Source organism: Sceloporus occidentalis, unplaced genomic scaffold (assembly GCF_023333645.1).
Source record: "Sceloporus occidentalis isolate IW3139 unplaced genomic scaffold, rSceOcc1.0.p SCAF_58, whole genome shotgun sequence".
NCBI classification, from domain to species: Eukaryota; Metazoa; Chordata; class Lepidosauria; order Squamata; family Phrynosomatidae; genus Sceloporus; species Sceloporus occidentalis.
The window spans coordinates 368,402-392,380 of record NW_028317038.1 but is presented as its reverse complement, the minus strand read 5'-3'; the positions used below and the strand labels follow the sequence as shown (position 1 = coordinate 392,380).

Here is a 23,979-nt window from a genome sequence, read left to right as displayed (position 1 = left end):
GCCCATTAAAACTTTTAGTCTAACCTTGCTAGAGCCAAGGTAAATGTAGACACTATAAGAGAAATTATGAAACATACTGCATTTGCGCACTAATGCAAAAATAAACTGCAGCAAGGACATTTGATCAGAACATACGCTGTGAGCAGTGAAAACTCCTTAACAACCAATGAGATGAAAGGAAAATGAGGTTGATTACAGAATGAGTATGGGAACTCTGAAAACCCTTTAACTGGCCATCTAGAAGTTATTATAGAGCTGGCAGAGAATACATTTGGGAACTTAGCCAATTGCTGTAATCAATGTTATTTTTTTCATCTCATTGGTGGTTAATTGGTTTTACCATTCTCACAGTGTGGTGATATAGTTGTTTCTGACTAGCATGTTGTACTTTACAATGCCTATATGATGCCATAAATGTAAAGTTGGATCTAATAATGTGTGTTTTGAGGGGTGGCAATCTCCTCATAAATTAGGCAGGGATATCTCCCTAGTACTATACAGGAGACCAAGCTGTATAACACCTGCTGGGATATCTGATCACTACTACTGCTGGCCGATCACATGCATTGTCATTGCCAATGCAAGTGAATGGGGACTTGCTTGGTGATTAAAATATGATCAGTCCAGGGGGATCAGAGGGAAGAGAGTGAAAAACAACATTTCTCCCTCTTCCCACAAAGGAAAATAATAATAATAATAACAAAGTGATATTTTTTTATGCAGAATAAAATAAATAAACATACGTTACATAAAATGCACACAATATCCCTAAAGGGATTTCTATCAATATTGCACTGAGAATAGTGCAAAGAAACTAAAATAGAATAATAATAAAAAAACTTATATCCTATTGCCCTAGCACTACATGTAAAAAGTATAACCCCCCAACTCCCGTTCACTGCCACCAAACCCCTTAAAAATACTACCCTATAGGGTACTTTGTATAAGGGATTGATGTGGTCCTCTAGAACATAAATTCTAGAACTGTATATATTTATATGTATTTATCATTTACCATATGATAGATGGTCATGAAACTGTAAGATAGATTTTGTCCTAATAATAATGTTTGTTGATTTGTATGTGCACAGTCCTATTTTTGGACACAGTTTTCCAGTGCCCCATGGTATTCGTTGTAGTTGTCTCCCAGCTCTTAATAACCTTTACGACCTCCTCTTCCACAGAAAACGTCTTTCACTTCTTGCAACACAGAAGAAGAGCGAGAGATGGCTACTATGGAGGGTTTGATAACAGGTACTGTGTATATTTTGCAACCTACAACATATTACTGAATGGCAGAGAAGCTGTACTGCTTCATGTAAACATATCAAAGATCAAAAACCTCAGTAAAAATATTCAGCAAAGCAACTATACTTTTAATTAAAACATTGTAAACTTAGCATTAGCCCGACTCTAACCAATACAAATGAAAAGAAAAATAACATTACATTTAGTTTTTAGCTTACTGAGTGCAAAGGGATGTTAATGATCTACCATTATATCTTCCACATACACTGTATTTTTTGTTGTTGCTGTTTTTTCCCACCATAAACTTTGAGACATTTTTTATTGACAAGAACAAAAACATAAGCAGATATGGTAATCATGTTAAAATGTCTTGACATATATAATATCACTCGGTTAAGATCCACAGCTGTATTAAAATAAATCTGAAATTTCCAATACTATAGGTTAAGTACACCATCAACTCCTCTTTTTACTTATTTTTTTACTTGACAGGCAGCATTATTAAAAGTCACTCTTTGAAAAGTCACCATTTTTGGATTGCCGTCAGCAAGCAATCTCTTCAGGCTATAGTCAGTTCTCAACGAGGCCACTCAAGCACGCTTGGCGTGAAGCATTTCAATTAATAAGTTGTTGCATGGAACTTCCCCGCTAAGGTGTTTGTGGTAAAGGTACTCTTCTGCTTGCATACTGATGGATCGAATTTCAGTTAACCTCAACAAGAGCAGGCGGTACTTGTCTGTACATTGAGGGTAGTGGCACATTGTGTATTCAAGGAGGGCAGAGTTGACTTTTTCTTGGGCGCTCTTGGCTAGGTTGTGGTTTTCAAGAAACTTTTCATCTGTTGGTAAAAAACAGAAACAGTAATTAGCCTATCGACGGTACAACAGAGGCATTACATGAGCCAATACGTGGCATGAATTTATGAATTAAATAGTACAGATTGTTTATCTGGAAAGCCGTTAGTTTGATCTCATTAAATCTACTTTTCTGTTTCTTCGAAGACCACATGATTTCTTTACTTAGTCACCAAATCGAAACAAATATTTTTGATCAACTATACTCAGGTCATTTTTATTAGAAAAAAACATTATTATTGAAAAATTTTTGGAAAAGCATATCAATAGCCCTAACAGTGATAGAAACCGTTTTCTGTGTCTATTTAGATGATCCATGTGGATTGTTAAAAACAAAAATTCTGCACTGACTGGTATACTGGTATAAATACTGGTGACGGCCCAAGTATGCTTACCTAGAAATCAAATGGGAGCTAAAAGGAGGGCTGAGCAAGATATTGGCCTCAATGAGAAGATATTATTGTGGAAATGGTAGGGAACCAATTGCCTCCAGCTGAGATCAAAGGACTGTATTTGAGCCAAATAGACCCTAGTTTCATTATTATGCAAGTATAGATACAGTGATGTGTACCATGCTAAAGAAATACATACCCTTGTGGAACTAACAGAGAACAATGAACAAGAATGTTTTAAAAATAATCCGTGACATAGTATTTCATAACAATTGATTATATGATAACACCACTATGGTAGGACCATACATGATTTTATGTCAGGGATCTCTCACACTGCCCTAAAGAGCTACATGCACAACAGCTGCTGTGGAACTACGAGTTCCATGATGATCATCCTGTGATTTCTACAAATATATAACAATATCTCTCAAGTAACATCTTAGGGTCTTCATAGGGATGGCTGAGCATTATTAGGGTTGTGATTACATGGCAACTGGGGAGCGCTACCTCTTTGTTGCAGGAAACCATATAAATTAAATCAATAAACTATAACAGATTGTTTTTCATGCGCTGGCATGCACCACTTTGTATAATTCATATAATGAGCAACCATAACCCAACGAAGGAAGGATAAAAAGCCTACATGCAAATTGTAACTAAGACAAGAGGAACACAGTACAAACACAATACACAGTGTCAAGGTAGCTGAACACTGAAACAAAAGTAACACATTAGTACATTCTGAAATATAAAAAACACTGTGAAAGTTGTCATCTGTAATTGAATGGGGAAATTTGTCAGAATAGATTGATCATTTATTTGAAATATTTCTTGATGAGACTAAGCAAGGCACGGCCTTTTTTTTCAAATTGTAAGCACAGAAATAAGCAACGTCCTCTTTTAGTGGAATCACATGCAAATTCCTGCATAATTACATCCTTAAGAATTAATTTATGTAACTATATACCCAAATCTATGTAAGGAATTGGTTAAAATCTGAATGCATTGCTTATATGCCTTATATGTCTCTTTTCTGTATATTTGACTCTCTACTATCAAACTCAGGCTGTCCTGAAGTGTACCTCGTCCTCATGTTTACTGCCCCACCCTTACATTGCAGGCTTTTGATAAATAAAAGCCAAACATCTTTATATTTCCTGAGGTTAATTCATAATAACCATAAAGACATTGCATTGATGAATTTCAATATAATACACAGGGCCCCTGATCAGCAGTCGTTTTCTAACTCACCTGATTCCCAGAGAGGCCCTATTCAAAATTTAATTGAATATGTGAATAATCTTTTCATTCTGTCAAGCCACAAAGAATGTTGGCTAAACAAAATTGATTCGTTTCATACAGAGGCAGCAAAGCAGTTGGTCGTGTCACAAAGGAACCCATCAGACATACAGACGTGCCTCGGATTATTTCATTGCCCTCAAGTGTTCTCCTCATTCAGAACTGCTTTTGTTTAGGTGAAGCTGTTAATAACTTGGAAATGGTTAGGGGAATGTGCTAGATTATAAAAGCCATTTCCCCCTTTTGCAGTGGTAGCACAGTGAATGCCAGGCATGAAATCGAATGACAGGTCAACCCATTAAGGCTCTATTAAGTCCTTCTACAGAATGGATGCTTACCTGAGCTATCTTCATAAATATTGCTGTTTTGAGAAGCGCCAATATTAATTAAAACACTTTACCTGCTCAGGAAAGAAATCTATTTAGCAGCACAAATAGGAGCCTCTCTAGTCAATGCCTCTGCTTTGTGTGGTAAATGTGGGAATTCTCTCGATCAAAGCAATTGTATCGTGAAGGTGAGATGAAGCCCAGCTTTGTACAGCTGAGCCTACATCTACAGATTAACGTGCAAAGAAGGTGAGGGGAGAAACATTTCAGTTCTATGTAATATTTATGCTACACAGACCTGTATCTTTCTATGCAAAGAATTACAATAGGGCATGGGAAGAAAAAATATGGAGCCATGTAGGACAGATAATTGCATTTGGAATGGAGACTAATGAGCAATAATATCTTTATAAAGGGGGCAAAGCACCTTTTGGGGCTACATTTAAGATCCAAAAAATGAGCACATAAATGACACACACACCAGTCGATACAAGTAAAATACACAAAGGGTTTCTGAAAATGGCCCCAAATGCTGAAATCAGAGTATCCCAATGGGTTACTGCCTTCCACCCAACCATTTGTGTCGTTTTCATGCTCTCACACACAATTACACATCCATTATTCCAGACACACACAATTACACATCCATGCTCACATGCTTTCGCCCTTCCAGTTTGGATGGGTCCTTTCTAAGCAATTTTTAACTGGTATGAGGAGGCAGGAACAAGGGGTCGCAGGGGTAGCATAGGGCCCCTAAGAGGCACAGGCCCCTGCTGTGACTGCTATAACCCCTTTAGTTACGCCACTGATTGGACGTATAGTTTGTCATAAATAATTCTGTAATTATCCATAATTATTATTTTTGTATACTAAATTAGCATTAGATCTAATAAAGAAATGTGATTATAAAATTCATTTTTATTTCATTATTCATTCTAAAAATTAAATTTAGATCATTAACATATGCCAAATTTAGCACCCATTGCAGTACCACATCCTTGTAAATAATAAGAAGGATGATAATCTTGAAAAACAAAATAATTGTGGCATAAAATAAATTCTATACAAAATAAAACTTTGCATGCTTGCAAATTAGAAAAATATCTTAAAACATATTAAACTGCTTATACTGCTTTTTGATGTGGTATTGAGGAGTAAAGGAACCTACCTAAGGAGTTACCCAAATATACTCACCTTTTTTCTAGTTTTCTAGATATTCCAAAAAATTATTTGTATCCTTTAAATATCCCTTTAGTTTACATACCATTTGTTGACCCTATCCCAAAATTGATAGAACATCCTTGGGAAGATTACTGTTGATTTATGTAATTTGGGTAGGTGATAAAATGTGGCTAATGTATGATATAAATAAACTAGATATTGACCTTTTCATTTAATAAATCCTGATGTATTTGCTTGGATCTTTTAATTTAACATATTTTTCATAATCACGTAAATGATGCTCTACTTCAGTAATACATTTTTTCCTATTTAGTGGCTTTTATTTCTGCAGTACTCTGATCAAAGTCAGGGCTGTCTTTAAATATAATGGACCCTGTTCAAAGCTCTGTTGTTGGACTCATAAATATGTTTTGCATGGACAGTACATAGTAACATAGTAACAGTAGATGCGAACCATTCGGCCCATTCACTCTGCTCAACCTCTGAATTCTTCCCTTGGCCTTATCTAGCTTAGCCTTAGCATATCCCCTAATTGCTTAAATACCTCCACATCTGCAGCCACATTGGCTTAAATTCAAACACACATACCACTCAAATGAATGCACTCAGTATTCTCAAAGAAACACACACCCAAGATATACACACATATATCACACATCTTGACCACACTCAACCACACACACATTGTCTCTCAGTCACATACACCGATCAGCCATAACATCATGACCACCTGCCTGAAAATTGTGTACGTCCCCCTTTTGCCACCAAAACAGCCCTGACCCGTCAAGTCATAAAGTCCACTAGACTTCTAAAGGTGTGCTGTGGTACACTCACTGGGCCATCCACGTGATGTGAAAGAAAACGTGATTCGTCAGAACAGGCCACCTTCTTCCATTGGTCCCATTCTATATTACAATCTGTCAGTCTCAAAAATTAAGGTAACAAAACAGTTACATTTCGAACAGTTACATCTCTAAACTGTTTCGAATGTTTACAGCCAATTACTTTAGCTGGGGTTGAAGAGATATTGCATCCTTTCACATTTCATTTATGTACCAGTTCCACTGTAAAGGCACAATTCTTATACTTAACTGCAGAAGAATATATCATTCTGGAAGCATTTTGCCTCTTTGTTATAACTCAGGAATTTAATGAACCAACTCATAAAAGTTGTAACTATGAACCCACACACAAATTACACTTCAAGGGATAAGTCATTTTCTTGACTGTCAGCTGAATCACTGAGCTCTGACTAATTGGCCTTTTATGAAGTGATCCAGGAAGCTTCAAATAGATCATAAGTACCTCACTACATTCAGGCTCACTGGAATGTTACAGAATGATGCTCTTAATTCAGTCCACGCGGCTTAATAAAAATACAGCTGCAATGTGTCATGTGCCATGAAAGTGTTGAGGAGCTAAACCCAAATTTATGAGCATCAACTCATAAGTATTGTTCCATACATAATAACTACTTATGTCCCTTGCAATTTTTACATTATGTGAAAGTATACATCTACTTTAGTAAGCAGTTAAAATGCATAAGAATGACAACTTTGACAATGTGGGTCAGCAGCATGTTTTTGAAGGGAACATCCCATAGAGGAACAATACATTACAGGCTTATAACACTGGGAGCACACGAGTACATAAACTTGCGCAACCAACAGACATTTTCAACCCATCGGTTGAAGAAGAATTCGTAGTTTTCTTTTTTTGGAGGGTGGGCTTTTTAAAAAAAAAAATATATATATATATATATATATATATATATATATATATATATATATATTTGAACTTGCATGGCCTTGCCCGAAATTCACCTAATATGTGGGCATGTGAAAAGAGTAGAGTCAAATGAGTTAGCTGCAATGGGTGGTGGACATGGGTGCAGCAATGTGCAAAAAAAACCTCCATTCAACACCAAGACAAGTGGTGAATAATGTAAACATACACACTATAAAAATCCAAAAACAGGAAATAACACTAATTAATGGGATTTATTAATCACAACATGCACTGTGAAAAAAAGAGAAATAAGAAAAGTAATAAGAATAGAAAATGGCATAACTAATTTTGGAGACCATGGGGACCATCCAGTCTACTGATCCACCCGACTTCTTCTTGTTTGATCATTTTTCTTAGCACTCACCACCCCAACTTTTACTTATTTACAGAAGTGAGCCCAGTTCACTAAATTCTTTCCTATACAATATAATAATTATACTTTTGCAGCATTATAAGAACTATACGATTTGCTTTTGACAGATTTGGGGCATTACCTTTTCACTTCCTATTGAAACTGTACCTTTGCCCCTCAAAACACCAGTTACATTGTTACAGCTGCAGTTAACTGAACTGAAGAGACAAACTGCAAAAAGCAAAACATTTATGTTGTTCTAATTAACTGTAATCTTGGAGAGAGAACCACCAAAGATGGCCATATGAACAGAAATCAGCTGACTGAGATAACCACTCGGAAAACACAGGTCCAGTATGTGTAAGACTAAATATGTATCTTAAGCGACCAAATTATTTTTACTTAGCAGTTTGAATTTTGAGAAACCTCCATGTGCTTATGGACATACATGGATTTTTCTCTGCTTGTCATGCCCTGAGAGCATAAGAAAAGTAGGACAAAAGGAAACACACTACTGTGAAGCTATCTCTGAGCCTGTGGTGAGATACCCTTCTTTTCAATGGAAGATTGATAAGAGCTTCTCTATCGATGCAAAGTGAACATTGTTGCCAACGCTTAACACCCAACCAGTCTGGTCAATAACACAAATTCTATGTGTCCCAGAAAGTACATTGCATTTTATCAAAATCCAAACTGCAGTGTCAGATTAAACAGTTATTTTTATGTTATTTAACATAATATAAAATTAATAAAAAAGTCAAGAGGGATTGTTCCAATGTATTTGTGCAAGTATGTTTTTTTCATCTTGCAAACAAAGTAGCTGAGGACAGGGAAAGTGGTAAATACATATGGAGGATTCTGTAGAATCCCTCCATGCATATGCAAGGGGAACCACATGTAAATTCAAAGGGTTAACTCAGCTTTCCCTGTTTTAAAGAGGCTCAAAAACCACATCTAGAAGAGAAGATCCGCCATGTTTACGACCCATTCCTGTCCCAAAATATATTCACAGTATATGAATGTATAGAAAAAATGTGCAAACAATGGATGCAGTCGATACGGAAATGCCATTTAATGTACCATATTTGCTCGATTTTAAGACGACCCTGATTATAAGACGACCCCCCAAATCTGAATATTAATTTAGGAAAAAAAGAAAAAGCCTGAATATAAGACGACCCTATAGGAAAAAAGTTTTACCAGTAAATGTTAATTCATCTAAACTATTTTTTTTTAATAAAAGCTATGATTGAGAAAAATATTTTGGTTTTATTTCCAACCTACCCCCCAGTAATGCACATCTGCCCCAGAAATGCCTTATACCCCCTATATGCCACTGTGCCCCATGATATGCCTTTTAACCCTCTAAATGCCACTGTGCCCCATGATATGCCTTTTAACCCTATATGTCACTGTGCCCCATGATATGCCTTTTGACCCCCTATGTGCCACTCTGCCTCCAGAAATGCCTTATACCCCTATATGCCACTCTGGCATTTAGAGGGTTAAAATGCATATTATGGGGAAGAGTGGCATATAGGGAGGTTTAAGGCATTCAGAAGGCAGAGTGTGGTATAGAGGGTTAAAAAGGTATTTCTGGAGGCAGAGTGGCATTAAGGGGGTTAAAAGGCATTTCACAGAGCACTCTGCTACCAGAAATGCCTTGTGCCCCCCATTTAACACTCTCCCGCCCCCCCAACCGGTGCTTCTGACTTCCCTGTCATGTAGCCGGGGCAGCGTGTAGATCCCACGCACTTACGCTGCAGCCGGAAGGAGGCGTGGCTAGCAGCGGGGGTTGTCTGCGTCCATCGCGCAGACCTTCCCCGATTGTCAGAGATCAGAGTTCCCCGCACCGGTGGGGCACCGGCACCGGTACGGGGAACTCTGTTCTGTGACAGCCGGGGAAGGTCTGCGCGATGGACGCAGACAACCCCCGCTGCTAGCCACGCCTCCTTCCTGCTGCAGCGGAAGACATCTACACGCTGCCCCAGCTACACACCGGGGACTCAGAAGTACCGGTAAGTGGGGCGGGGGGGAGATAGGAGGATCCAGGTCCCCTGCAGTTGCGGGGGATCTGGATCTTAGTCGTCTCATAGTCAGACCTATTTGAGGTCTGATTATAAGACGACCCCGATTATAAGACGAGGGGTATTTTTCAGAGCATTTGCTCTGAAAAAAACCTTGTCTTATAATCGAGCAAATACGGTACTTCTTAGTCATCAGTCATGATGGAATGTTTCTACTCACTGAAAATCTCTCTTTAGTGATTAAACTCCCTTTTGAATAAATGTGAGAACAATTCCTTTTGCCCGAAACTACTCTACATATTAGTATTTATATCACTATTTGGATAAAGTATACAATCAAAGTTTTATTTTTTTTAACAAAAAATATCGACAAATATTACTTTTATATTTTATATTATTTTGCTGCTTAAAAAAGCGGGTGACCTAAAATGCCCCCCTTAGAGAGTTCTGAAAAATGTTCAGCTCATTACTATCTCTTTTCACTTCTTAGCCTCATCCTCTTCACTCTGTTTTGTCTAAGCAGGAAACAAATGTGTTGAATAGTCTAAGCAGGATTTATCGGAGACTCTGCGGTGATGAGAAATCTCTCGTTCCCGTGGAGTGACAGTTTTAATGCAGCCCGTATGACGTACATTCTAATGGTTATGGCAGGACCTTATTCCAAAACTCACTGTCAACAGTGGTGTTATGCTGAAAGGTATCTTTATTTCCTCTTGAGTATGGATTTAGGATTAAGTGTTATAAACATGGTCTATTTTGGAACAAAAATTCACATTTGAATTCCCACAGAAACAAAATGCTACACATACAGACATGTATGAACACGGTGATATGGTTCCCAATAAGTTACAAAAGAAAACACTTAACTGATACTCAGCATACACTGCTTTCATTATTTTTTATTATTAAAGGGCCGCTTACAGCTCAGCCCATTTACACTATGGAGGCCTCCAAAGAATGTTTTCAAAGGAGCTGAGCACCTTTATGACACGGATCACTGGATCCCAGGGCAGCATATCATGTCTATATCATGTCTATATCATGTCTATATCATGTGACACAGCTTGTTGCATAAAGATAGCATATGAATTTTTTTCACACCAGATTCATTATTTTCTAGATATTTGAATAGGATGTAAGACTTTTATTTATCTTACTGAAGCCAGGGTTAATAAAATGAGAGCAAAACACATTCCTTCACATCTCCTATAATCATGCAAAATCCTAAGGTATATATAGTTAAGATGGCTGTTGTCAGAAGAATACACATAGACAGATTTCCGTACAATCTAACCAGGCTTATTTAATAATTTAAAAAATAGATCATTAGCACACATTATAAATATTTATGAATATTAACCAAAGCACACACAATCCTGCTAAACACGAAGGGCAGTGCATTAGTGGCCCCCAGCAATTAAGACATTAATCCTTTGAGTGTCATGAAATGTTAGGTATGCACTGGGCAACAATGTTACAGTGTTTTAAGTGTGGAGAAGTTACCATGGAAACAAACAGAATATTCCTGCTGATTGTTTCACATTTACTCATTACAAATATTAATCTTGGAACTCAAACAGTTAAAAAAACTGATTGTATGATTTTGTCTTCAGTTTCTGCGGAACTGGTCTATCTCTTTTTTTTTTAATGTTGTTTTCATGTTCTTGACAAATTACAAGTTGATGCCTCAAGCCTTTCTTTGTGTTAATTAACATTTAGTGAGTGAGCTATCTTACAGTGTCTGCAGACTAAGTTTAGACTCCACTATGTAATCGGCTCTCTGTCCTCCCACCGAATAATGGAGATAAATCCACAGCAGAGTTTTTTTCCTCACTAAACTTTATTTTCTTGGTTGGAATGCCCTCCTATTAAAATATCTTTGTTAGTATAATGAAACAAATTCATTATACTGTATTTCAAGCAAATTCACAGGATACAGCTTGATGATAAATAATATAGAATGTATTAACTATTATTAGCGCTTGACTAGGGATGACCCTAGGGATGATACCGTATATCAAGCAAATTTACAAGATACAGCTTGATGATAAATAATATAGAATGTATTAACTATTATTAGCGCTGGACTAGGGATGACCCTAGGGATGATACCGTATATCAAGCAAATTTACAAGATACAGCTTGATGATAAATAATATAGAATGTATTAACTTTTATTAGTTCTGGACTAAGGATGACCACAGCACTTTAAGGCCAGCAGCTCCAGGGTGGGTATGTGTGGTTGAACATTACATTTTTCCAGACATGTTTAGGTATTTCAAGAATTAGTTACTTTTAATGTCTAGATCCAGTTTATATTTTGTTATGCTCCTAGCTAGCTTACCCACCTCTTAGTTATTACAGTATATGCAACCTTTTTTCGGATATACAAAAGTTTGTTTATGCATAGAATCACACAAGAGACCAATCGCTCTTCACATTGAAAGTTCTCAGTTTTTCAGATCCATCTTGTACTCACCCAGACTGAAAAGTATAAGAAATTTGAGACAAACAAACTCCTGTCTGTCTACCTGTAGAGAGTGTAAAAGTAGAACCAACTCTTGTGCTCTCAGAACCAAGTTATTTAGAGTAGATCCAGCCTGAGAGGAAATGCTCGACATATCAATCTGAAAAGGGAGAAAAAAAAAAACAAATTAGTTTTTCTGACATCCATTTTCCCAAACAAAATTCTGCACTTTTTGCTCGTGTCGATTTTGGTTCTGCCCATGCTGATTTAGGTTCCATCAGGCTTCCAAGAAGGTTAAAAAAATAAATTTTGGAGGCGTTTAGAGGTTAATAGCACCCACTGTGTTCATTTTTATACACATAAACTCCAAAACATGTTACATATATGAAAAATCCAGACACATCAGTATGTATTCGTCCATTCAGGGACTCACAGTCAGAAGAAAGAGGCCACGAAAATGTTAAATATTGGATATTGCTAAAGGTTCAGTAATAGTACAAAAACAATGATCCACTACCATAAATCAATGGGAATCCTGAGCAGCTATTTAGCCTAAAGAATTCTTCACCAACAGGAAGAAAAATAAAAAGACACATAGCTGAATAAGAAACTGCAGCTCTGCAGCTTCACTCCAGTTCTCTGACAATTGTTCTCATTGATTGGCTGTGCATGCACACTGGAGTCTGAATGGACACCCGCCCATAGTGTTCACAGAGCCAGCGCTGGAGCTGACTCCAACTAATTCAATCAGATGCATGTTCAACCAAACACAAAGAGCTGCAGGGTTCTAGGGAGGCTAATTACCAAAATGAAAAAAAAGATTTGTATTGTTTTATATTCACTTAGCCTTAGTACAACTTGATCGCTTCACTGCAATGGTTGAGTGAGCGTGAGCCCAGAGTGTCTGCTTTATACTACCTGTGACCCCAGCAATTGGTGGCATAGAACAAGAGAGAGGAGAGAGGAAGATCGGCCAGGGTGGACAAAAATATTTAGCACAAGAGGCCTATGCCACCAATTTTAGCAAGTGCTTCCTGACATTTTACTGTATTGATGGCTGAATTCCTAGTTTATCTGCTGTCCTGGTATTTGATTTGTTTTTTAAATCTATCCTTAAATAGTTTTTTTAAGTATGCCTTTTGTATTTATTTCACATTATTTGGGACTCTGAAAATATGTGTACTTCCTTACGAATGGTTGCACAACTGGTTATGGGGGTGTCAGCGGCTGTGCCCCATGCTTGCCATTCTCTCGCTGCTAGCCTGCTGAAGCTTATCAGTTCTGGATAGTTTGAATTAGTATCTAAAAGTATTTAACATAACAGTAAGAGCAAATATGTTGAAATGAGTGTTAAGAAATTAACTAAACAAAATATACTTTTTTATCATTGTTAATATAGATTATATGTATGAGAAACTATTTTTACAATAAACTACTGCTTTTCACATGTAAAATCTGCTTGCCGTGGAAGTGGCCGTTAGTTACCTACTACTTTCTGCAGCCAGTTCTCACAGATCTTTCTGTAAATACAGACGGGGGATGTATCTTCTCCTGAGAAACACGCTGCTCCTCACCACACTGTCCCCCCTATTGAGTGCTGGTGAAAGGCTTGACAAAGCCCTCCCTGCCTGTGTTTGTGGACACTTTGTATCTATCTGCAAGATCATTGTTTGTGCATTTTGTGTCAAAACAATTCTGAAACCTAGTGAAAAAACCAAACTAAACAAGATGCATCTGCTTTAGATCTGCCCATGTGCACCCAGCATTTACAGTAGTCTGCCTTGGGAACTAAGGGTGATGTCATTTATCAATCCTCTGATGCCTTGGTGTCACTGTTGTATCATAAGCAAGGAAATCTTATGAATTTGAAGGGGTATAGTGTTGATCATAATGCATTGGGATGATGGAAACTTTAACAGCACCCTCTTGATACATGTATTGAACAGATGTAGCACACAACATATCACAGGGTAGGCAGACAGAGGAATGGCAAAATCACTCTTTTGCACCCCTAGTATCCTACTATTGTGGCAGAAAACTCCCATTACCCCATCATCACTCTGTCTGAGGGTGATGGAAGTTGTAGTCCACAAAAGCACCTACAGATATGCAGCCACACTTCACTACTTAAATGCAATATTAGGGATTGTTATATCATCTGAATGTCACTATACGTTATATACATAGTTGAGACTTATAAGCCCAGTTTGCGATGAGAGGTAAGTGGGGGTGGCATGTATGTATATGTGTTTGTATGTATGTATGTATGTATGTATGTGGTTATGGATGTGTAATTGTGTGTGTGAGTATGGATGTGTACTTGTGTGTGTGAGCATGTGTGTTTCATTATGCACGTGTGTAAGCATGGATGTGTAATTGTGTGCGTGTCTGAGCATGGATGTCTAATTATGTGCCTGTGAGCATGGATGTGTACGGGTGCGAGCATGGATGTGTAATTGTGTGTAAGCATATATGTCTACATGTGTGTTAGTTAATATCTATATAATTTGTGGAAGTGTGTTTACATATGTTGTATGTTGGAAGGAGGCAAGGGGAAAAGAAGGCATTGACAAGTTGTTTGGGGGCGATGATGGCACAGACCAGCTGTGTTGGGGGGTTGGGCAGCTAGCCAATTAATACATAAACGGTGGTTTTAAATATAATGTTGATATATATATCACTCTTGGGGGTAAGTGAGGTTACCATTAAGCCCCCTTCTTTGAACTATTGCCTTTAAAAAAGTTCACAAGCCTGTCCAAACCATGCAGAAGGAAAACAGGCTTATACTATATTAGTATTTGCTTATATTTTACCTCTTGGCCAGTAACTAAGAGGATACTGTTCTCCTTGCTGTGTTGCATTTGCCTGTAGATATGATCAAACACCAACAGTTCACTCCAGCAATTCTGCAGTAAAATCATCTGATCACTGACCTGTTGAACAAAAAGATGTCATTTAACAAACAATGTAACAGTACATTTTGTACTGTGTATTCATTACAACATAAGACTCTCTGAATGAAGTATATCAAAGAGTAAGCCATATTACTTGTTCGCTACCTCTGGTATCAAACATAGTCATCGTCATTGATCATTATATCAGGGAAATCTGAGCAGTGGTTCACTGAGAAATACATCTGATTCACTTAGCTGTCAGTTGGCAGCCTGAGTCTCTGTACAGCCATGCTAGTCATTTAACTAGTAGACATTGGGAGTATGCAGATTTAGGGGTCTTGTTGCCTAGGGAAAGGACAAAGGTCAGACCCCGGGCTGACATCATACCTGCTGCTGGAGACAGAAAAGGGTACAGGGGCATTGCTACCTGGGGCAACCTCCAATCTTAACCAGGGCAGTAGCTTCAATAGGGCATGTGTGCTCATTAACTTGAATTACATTCTCACGTAGCAGCAGTTCCCATGATTGACCCATCATTTCATTGGCATGTTGGCTTAGTAGGAAGGATAAAATACCATTTAATTTAAAGAACCCAGTGATACGGTCTAATATGGTCTAAAGCAAAAACCCGGTTTAAAAATCCTGTCTTCATAGTGGAGATCTTTCCTTTAATTCATTTTGTTGCTAGTCCCTGGAGCCTTTCCTGTTTCGTGATGTCTTTTTTCAAGAACTGCTTCCCAAAACTATACCGAATATTCCAGGTGTGGTCTAACCAATTGTATATGAAGAGGGAATATAAGGAAAGGGTGAAAGTCCTGCTTCACAAAATAGAGATGAATGGGTGGAATATACTTTATAAGCTCACAGGGTATGGTTAGGCTAAGTCAGCTCTGACTTTTACACAAGATCAATAATTTGGCTATAGGCAGTTAATGAAAAAAATGAGATAGACAAATTATTTCTTTTTGTGTGTCCAGATCTTACATTTCTGGCTTATCAAGTTGTTATGTCTTGGTGGAATAATCATTTCACAAAATGAATTATTATTATTATTATGGAATAGTCACTGCAATAATGTGTTAATTAAATATTGTGTAAATGTGTAAAGCTACAACATTTTACTTAAGGGAGATTTCTTATTATTATAAGAGTGTGCTGTAAGCAGAAGAGCCTGTTTACAGCACACTCTTATAATAATAAGAAATCTCCTTTTTCATGCCCCTTACTTCTATACTATCACTGCTGTCAGTTACAATAAGGTTCTTTTGCAATGTATTGTCCTATAAAATATTAAACTGATAACCTTGTCAAGTAAGAATGAAGTATTTAACAATTTGACAATTTGCCTATATAGAATGAGAATAATAAACCCTGTATCTGAATCAATAGACATTTGTCCTTTGCCACAAGGTTTTCAGAGCATAATTTAAGAATATGATTCAAATTGTTTTGTTAACCAATAATAGCTTTAATACAATTGTATCCAATTTCTTTTTAGTATTCATTACATATTGTACATAATATTTATATAGGGATTAGATTGCTGTAATAGATGCCAACAGCTGTTTTGAGACTTTAACTCTTACGATGCTCAGCTACTTAAGGTTGGACAATAATCCTAGGAGTTTCAGTTTCGCCATTGAGGGAATGATTACCAATGATCAACAGAAAATACCAATAATGCCTTTTATGGAGTTTTAACATGTGGTTGGTGTACAAGTACCATAGAATAACACTGGTTTTAACAGTCTTCATCTCTTCACATCTAAGTAAATTTTCTATTTAGTGAGTCACGTTTCCAAATAAAACATAACATAGGGCTATATGACATGCTGGAACTGCTGGAGCACTACTACCACAGCACACCAAATGGGAGGAGATATATGAACCATATGAGAAAACTATGGATGGATATGAGACCTACATCAACACTAAGTGAGAAACAGCTTTTAACCAATCTTCAACATAGTGAACTTGAGAATGACCAACTACACAGTACAACCCATATCCGAGGAGTCCCATAGATGCAAGGAAACCCAGAACAAAAACAAACCTTGCAACTGACACCAGAAGCTGAAACCTCACTACCAAACCTGCCATTACAGAGCACAGCAGTTGAAATGAGGCATAAGATCATGGATAAACTTGCTACAGTCAACCCTCAAGGTTGAATACCAAGGCTCAGTGGAGAAGGACAATCGCCGAGTATACTAAAAGATGCCAATAGATGCCTCACAACCATCTCTACTACCACCATAATTTAGACCCAGTTTCCCAAGTTTAAATGGGAAAGGTTTGCAGAATAGCAGGGCTAAGGTCCTTTGGGACTTCCAGATTCAGACGACAAGCAGGTACTGGCCAATCAACCCGACATTGTGGTGATAGACAAGGACCTGAAGACAGTAGTGGTGATAGATGTAGCGATGCCAAGTGACAGCAGATGTAGATTGTCCCCTCTTTCCAGCTATAACAGCTTCCACTCTTCTGGGAAGGCTTTCCACAAGACTTAGGAGCGTTTCTGTTGGAATTTGTGCGGTCAGGCACTTATGTTGGACAAGAAGGCTAGGCTCGCAATCTCTGTTCCAGTTCATCCCAAAAGTGTTCAATGGGATTGAGGTCACACATTGCACAGTGCCCTGTCCTCCCTAATTTGACACCAATATTATCAATGAATTGTTGTTTTGCTGGTAGCATTAACGTGGTAAACCCAATTCAGGTACAAAACACTAAAGCACACCGTGTGCAAGCATAGTCAAATCGCTAATTTTGTCACCAATATTTTTAACGAGTTATTGTTTTGTCCACACTCCACACACACTCCAAGTCCTATTAGTCTGTAACTGCTGCTACTGACAAATTAAAATGGCATCAGCAATATCTAATTCTTGTCCCTTCCCCCTGTAAATGCTGATTGGCCATCACTTTGGAGTGATAAAAGTAAGGAAAAACTTCCACAGATTGTTGGACTCATCTATCACAGCCATAACCATCAATGAGACCAACCCCATTTTTTGGCTACTTCTATATCAGTTGTTGATATATACCTTCCTACACAATGTCCCTCCCACCAGTGCCAAAACGGCTTGTAATGGTGGCTAAACATGGCAACTGGAATTTTGACATTTGTTCCTGCTTGTTTTGTCCTGAACCCTCCTGGTTGTCGGATAAACACCAAACGTACGTATGTGCAAATCCAAATGCACAAATCTAACATACACTCATTCTCTCCCTCACCCCCTTACAGCTCTACCTCTCGCAGCACTCCTCTCACAGCTCTACATGTCTCCCCCTATATTGTCCTTGCTCCCTCCACTCTCTCTTACCTCACATGGTGCCCTGTCTTCTGAGCTCCCGCAGTTGCAGCTCAGAAGAGTTAAAAGTACAATTTTCAGTGTCAGTGGTATGGTAAGCTAAGTGTTGAATTATTATGCTAATCACTATTTGTTGCAAACTACTTGACCCAACTCATCACATGCACTGTTTACAAAACAACATTTACATTTCTTTCAGAGAAGGCAATTAAAACGCATTCATCTCAATGGTGTGTGGGATTGTAGATTAAATGTCACATACAGGAACATCTCAATGACATTTCAAATGATGCAAATACTTTAAATAAACATTTTTTTAAATGTAGTTCAGGTAACCACAAGTATTTTTCCTTTTCAATTCTAGAGTGTATCCATAGGGGTCTAGAACAGGGAGCTCTTTCTGTAATCTATGCCGTCGTGTCTCATTCTGGACCTTCACTCTTGGCACAAGGAAATATGTGGAATATGATTTAAGCTGTTTTTTTTAATAAATATATGGGAGCTTTTAGGGTAAATCAATGTTTATTAAGGTTTTCAGTTTTATGGGAAAAGGCAGGGGGAAGGGTACAGAAAATCAAAGGAATCGGGGGGAGGGGGGGAGGAACGAGTAGGTACAGCTGACACTGCGCACATACAGTTATCACATCGACAGTACATGAGTACAATGGAAAATGATCACAGCATGGAAATATAGCGGTAAAAACAGCACGGCAGGAACAGGGTGCTCCAGAGCAGTAGGACACATGGTTACAAACCCCGTCCTCGCAAGGACAGAGCGCATGAAAAAGGGGGGTGCGTAGACCCTCCAGCATTCGTCACCCAGAGAAGGGGGGGGCCGGGCGTTCCGCCCACGCGCCAGTAGGAACAGGGGTGTTAAGGCGAGGCAAGGAAGCGTCAACATCCCCCGTGCAACCTCGAATGAGCTCAGCGTGATAACCCGCACGGACACCCCCAGCACCTAACCTCAGAGGCAGAGCCCTAAACCCGTAGAGAAGGAGAGCAGCAAGGGTATGAGAGAGAAGGGAAGAAGCGAAAACAGAAAGGACAATCAAACAGACAAAAAAAAAAAAAAAAAAAAAGGTGGGGGGGGTAAGCTCAGGAGGGAGTGACCACGCCTCGGAAGGAGGTAACCTGGAGGCCGCCGCTCGGGAGGGCGCGCCGTCAAGCAATGGGCGAAGTTGGGGGCTAGCGAGCAATTGCAACCAGTGAAACCAAATGCGATGATGTTTTTCAGATCTGTCCGTGGCAGAATAAATCAGTTCCTCGAGAACTCGGGTCCGCTCCACCCGTTGGACCCACTCCCGAATCGTAGGGGGGGAAGAGGCACCCCAATGCAAGGGGATAAGGGCTTTCGCAGCTGTCAGAAGGTATCGGGCCACTGAATTTTTATACCACGAAACCGGGTAGGGCATGTGGAGAAGGAGTAGGAATTCCGGCGAAAAGGGAATGTCCCTGTCGGAGAGGGATCGAACATGGGAATGGACGGCCGACCAGTAGGGAGCTATGCGGGGACAGGACCACCACAGATGAAGCAGAGAGCAGGGAGATGCACCACACCGCCAGCACTCATCCCTCCCATCAGGACAGAACCGGGCCGTGGTCGACGGGGGCCTATACCACAGGGCCATCAGCTTGTAGGACATCTCCTGGTCCCTGTTGTTTAGGGAGCATCGGTGAGTGAGCACGCAAATCTTTTCCCACTGTTGCTCGGTGAGGGTGAGTTGCAATGAGGTCTCCCACTTGCCCTCGTGAGGTGGGGGGGAGGGATAAACGGCCGAGAGGAGGAGGCCATAGAGGAGCGAAACGCCATGGGGCGGGGGCGAGGTCAGGGTGCACAGCGCTTCAAACCTGGTGAGGTCCCTAAGGACCTGGTGCCTCCGGCCCAGGGAACGAAAGAAATTGCCCAGCTGGGCATAGCGGAAGCGCGCGAGGGCCGTGGGAGGGGCCGGGCCCACCAGAGCCTCCAAGGGCTGTAGACCCGATGGAGAGAGATATGCACGGATGCCCAGCGTCCCCCTGGCGGCCACCTCAGGGAAGACATCGCCTCCCATGCCCGGAGGGAAGTCGGGATTGTCGCGTATCGGAGTAAGGGGAGACGGGAGAGAAGAGACAGAGGTGCCCCGCAGCACCGAGTGCCACACGCTGAGCGTCGCCCGCATGAAGGGGTGAGGAGCCGCCCGCTGGCGGGCGCACTGCGCCTCCAGCCAGGGTAGAGAACTAAGCGACGAGCCCAGCATGCCGCCCTCCACCTCCAACCACCGCTTCCCACCAGAACCACAAGCCCACTCCACTATCCGCAAGAGATGGCATGCCCGGTAGTACGTACGTGGGCACGGCAAAGCCAGGCCACCCCTCGACTTGGGCAGGATCAAGACAGTGTATCTGATGCGGGGGGAGCGGGGGCCCCATATGAAACGAAGAAAGGCGGAGCGGACAGAAGCGAAGAAGGAGGGGGGAATGTGTATGGGCAGAGCTTGAAACAAGTAGAGGAGTCTGGGCATCACGTTCATCTTAATAGTGTTGACCCTACCTAACCATGTGACAGTGAGCCGGGACCATCTGCGGAAGTCGGACTGTATAGCGGAAAGGAGTGGCAGGAAATTGTAGGCGTACAGCCGGGAGTGGTCGGGGGAGATCCACACTCCCAAGTATTTCAATTTAGTATCGCACCACGCGAAGGGGAAAGCCGTGCGCAGGGAGGCACCGACATCATCCGGCACATTAACACCCAGGAGCTCAGATTTAGACATGTTGACCTTGAAGTTGGAAAGGTCACCGTATGTCGCGAGCTCTCGCAGGACCGAGGGCAGGGAGACGCGGGCTGGGCTAACGCAAAAAGGAGGTCATCTGCATATCCCAAGACCTTATGGTGGGATCGTCCCACCTGGAGACCCGAGATGTCCGGATTCTGGCGTATCGCCTGTAAGAGGGGTTCCAGTGATAAGGCAAACAGCATCGGCGAGAGGGGGCAACCCTGACGGGTCCCGTTGCGAATAGGGAAGGGATCAGAAAGGATGCCGTTGATGCGAAGCCGCGCAGAGGGGACAGAGTAGAGAGATTGTATCCAGGTCAAGAAGCCCGCTCCAAAGCCCATGTGGCGGAGGGTGGCCAACATATACGACCAATCCACCCTATCGAAGGCATTTTCGGCGTCGGTGGATAGGAAAATGGATTGGGCGGCAGAGGACCGCGCATAATGGAGTAGATTAAGAGCGCGGATGGTCCCATCCCTAGCCTCACGGCCCGGGATAAAGCCAGACTGGTCGGGGTGGACGAGGGAAGGCAGGAGGGGCTTCAGCCGGTTCGCCAAGATTTTGGCAAAGAGCTTAAGGTCCGCATTGAGGAGGGAAATAGGGCGGTAACTACCGCAACAGGCGGGGTCCTTTCCCTCCTTAGGGATAAGGGAGATGGTTGCCGCCAGCATATGGGGGTGCACTCGCCCTCCCCCCAAGATGGAGTTAAATGCCTCCACGAACCGCGGGCCCAACAGGTCACGAAAGCGCGAATAGTATCGCAGGGGAAAACCGTCCGGCCCTGGGCACTTCCCGGATTGGGAGGATTTGATAGCTAAAGTGTATTCCGGGAGAGAGATGGGGGTCTCCAATGCGGCCGCCACATCCGGAGTCAGTTTGGTGCAAGCTGTGCGGGCAAGGTAGTCACGAAGACGGGCATCCCAGGAGGGGGACGCACGCCCGCGGGAAGGGAGATTGTAGAGGCCAGTGAAATAATCAAGAAAGCTGCGAGTGATGTTGGAGTGGAGAGAATGCAGACGGCCATCCGCGGACCGAACCTTAGGGATGAAGGTGAGTGGGCGCGCACGGCGAAGGGCCCTGGCCAGGTGTTTGCCGGGTTTGTCGCCGTGTTCATGGAAGAGGGCCCGAAAACGTTGGTATGCCCTATGGTGTTTGCGGTTCAGGAGGACAGCCAATTGGCCCCGGAGTAGCGTAAGGCGCTGTAGGAGCTCCCCTGACGCGGTGGACTTGTGGGCCTGTTCCGCTACCGCTATCTGCTCACAAAGGGAGGCAAGCTCCCTACTCTCTGCCTTTTTTCGCTGGGAACAGAGACGAATCAGTAGCCCCCGGAGCACGCTTTTGTGCGCTTCCCAGACCGTAAGGTGGGGCGTATCAGCAACTAGGTTTTCGGCAAAGTAAAGGGAAATGGCCGAGGTTATTTCATCACATATCGCAGCATCGGAGAGGAGGGGGTCATTCAGGCGCCACGTCCTCTCCGAGAGGCGTAGGAGGGGAGAGTCCAAGGTCATGATCACAGGGGCATGGTCTGACCACGTTGTCAGACCAATGCTAGCGCGGCGCAGTAGAGCAGTGTGCTGGTAAGGAAGAAAGAAGTAGTCGATTCGGGAGTAGGAGCCATGGGGTGCGGAGAAGAAAGTAAAGTCCCTCGTACTAGGGTGGAGGGCCCTCCAACAGTCGACAAGGCGATGGTGGGAGAGAAGGGAATTGATTTTGCGCGGGACATGCGACGAGGACCGAGCGAGGCCGGTCGAGACGTCAAGGGCCGGGTGAAGGGCCACGTTAAAGTCCCCCCCTAACACAAGGACGCCCTCACTAAACTCTTGCAAGCGCGATAGGTAGGTCTTCAGGGCCACATGCTGGCTTCGATTAGGGAGGTATAAGTTAGCGAAAGTGTATAGTTGATTGGCGACGTGTCCTTTGAGGAATATAAAGCGGCCCTCCGGGTCCGTCTGGGAGGCAAGCTCCTGAAACGGGACCGATCTGGAGAGTAGGATGGCGACACCCTTCGTCCTGGCACCCGTGGTATTGCTAAAGGCCCCCCTCGGGTAATAGAGGTCAGTTAGCCTAGGAGCGCGACCTTCCTGAAAGTGCGTCTCCTGGATGAACGCAACGTCAATTTTCTCCCTCCGGAGATCGCGGAGCAAGTGGGACCTTTTCTCAGGGATGTTAAGGCCTCGCGCATTAAGGGTCAAAAAGGCGAGTGGCCTCGTACCGGACATGGCGAAAGGGGGAGAGAAAAAAAGGGGGAGAGAAGAAAAAAAAAAAAAAGCAAAAAAAAAAAAAAAAAAAAAAATTAGGGGGGGGGAGGGGGAGGAGCTAGGATGGGACGGTCAGTGGAGGAAAAGAGGAGACGGGCAGGAAGGAAACAGGGGGGAAACGGAGGGGGAAAACAAACACTTAGTACGCCAGTCGAAGTGGGAAAAGAAAAAACTGCCGTATAGGGGATCGGCAGAAGACCCACTCGCCAAAAAGGACGTACGGTGTGGGGTCGTGAAACCTGGCAACAGAGCCGAACTACGTAGAACGGTGACGAAAGGAAAACTATGACAACCAGTCTGACCGCCGCTGCCCGCGCGAAGCAGCAGCAGCAATCCCGCAACGATGGGGCACGCCTACAAGAGGGAGTAGCACCGTGGAGAGCACAGGGCGTGCGCACCGCAACGGTAGACGAGGACGCGATAAGAGGGAAGCGGATGCCATGATGACCCCGGCACCGGGGCGCGAAAGAGCGGGGGCGTGGAGGTGCCAGAGCACATGCATGCGCGACAGTGTCCGCCACAACTGCAGGACCTAGGACACGGCAGAGCAGTACGTAAGAACGATGATGATAAGGTCCCTAAGTAGAGCATCGGGGCGGGGGCCGTGGCCGTGCAACACATCTAGTATAACACAGTATAACCCTTAAACAGCAACCGGAACAACCGCGTTTGCGCTGAGAACGCGTTTGCGGTGGAGAACAGGGCTCCGTATACAACAGAGGACATAACATTGCACAAGAGCTGACAACATAGCATGTAACAGTGCATAAGAGCTGTAGCATGTATAAAGATCGAGTAGAAGGATGCGTCAGTGAACATGGCGCT

The 23,979-nt window shown here is 42.1% G+C and overlaps 1 protein-coding gene across 1 annotated transcript in view; it reads right to left on the bottom strand.

The window, feature by feature from the left end:
• Positions 1–1,838: 1,838 nt before the first annotated feature.
• LOC149287601 (steroidogenic factor 1-like) overlaps positions 1,839–23,979 on the bottom strand; it is a 46,472-nt gene continuing 24,331 nt past the window's right edge. Inside the window, exons 4-6 of the mRNA XM_089492627.1 lie at positions 14,752–14,871; positions 11,951–12,098; positions 1,839–2,086 (exon numbers count right to left, since the gene is read on the bottom strand). Coding sequence (XP_089348753.1) covers positions 1,839–2,086; positions 11,951–12,098; positions 14,752–14,871 — 516 coding nt within the window. The remainder of the gene's footprint in view (positions 2,087–11,950; positions 12,099–14,751; positions 14,872–23,979) is intronic.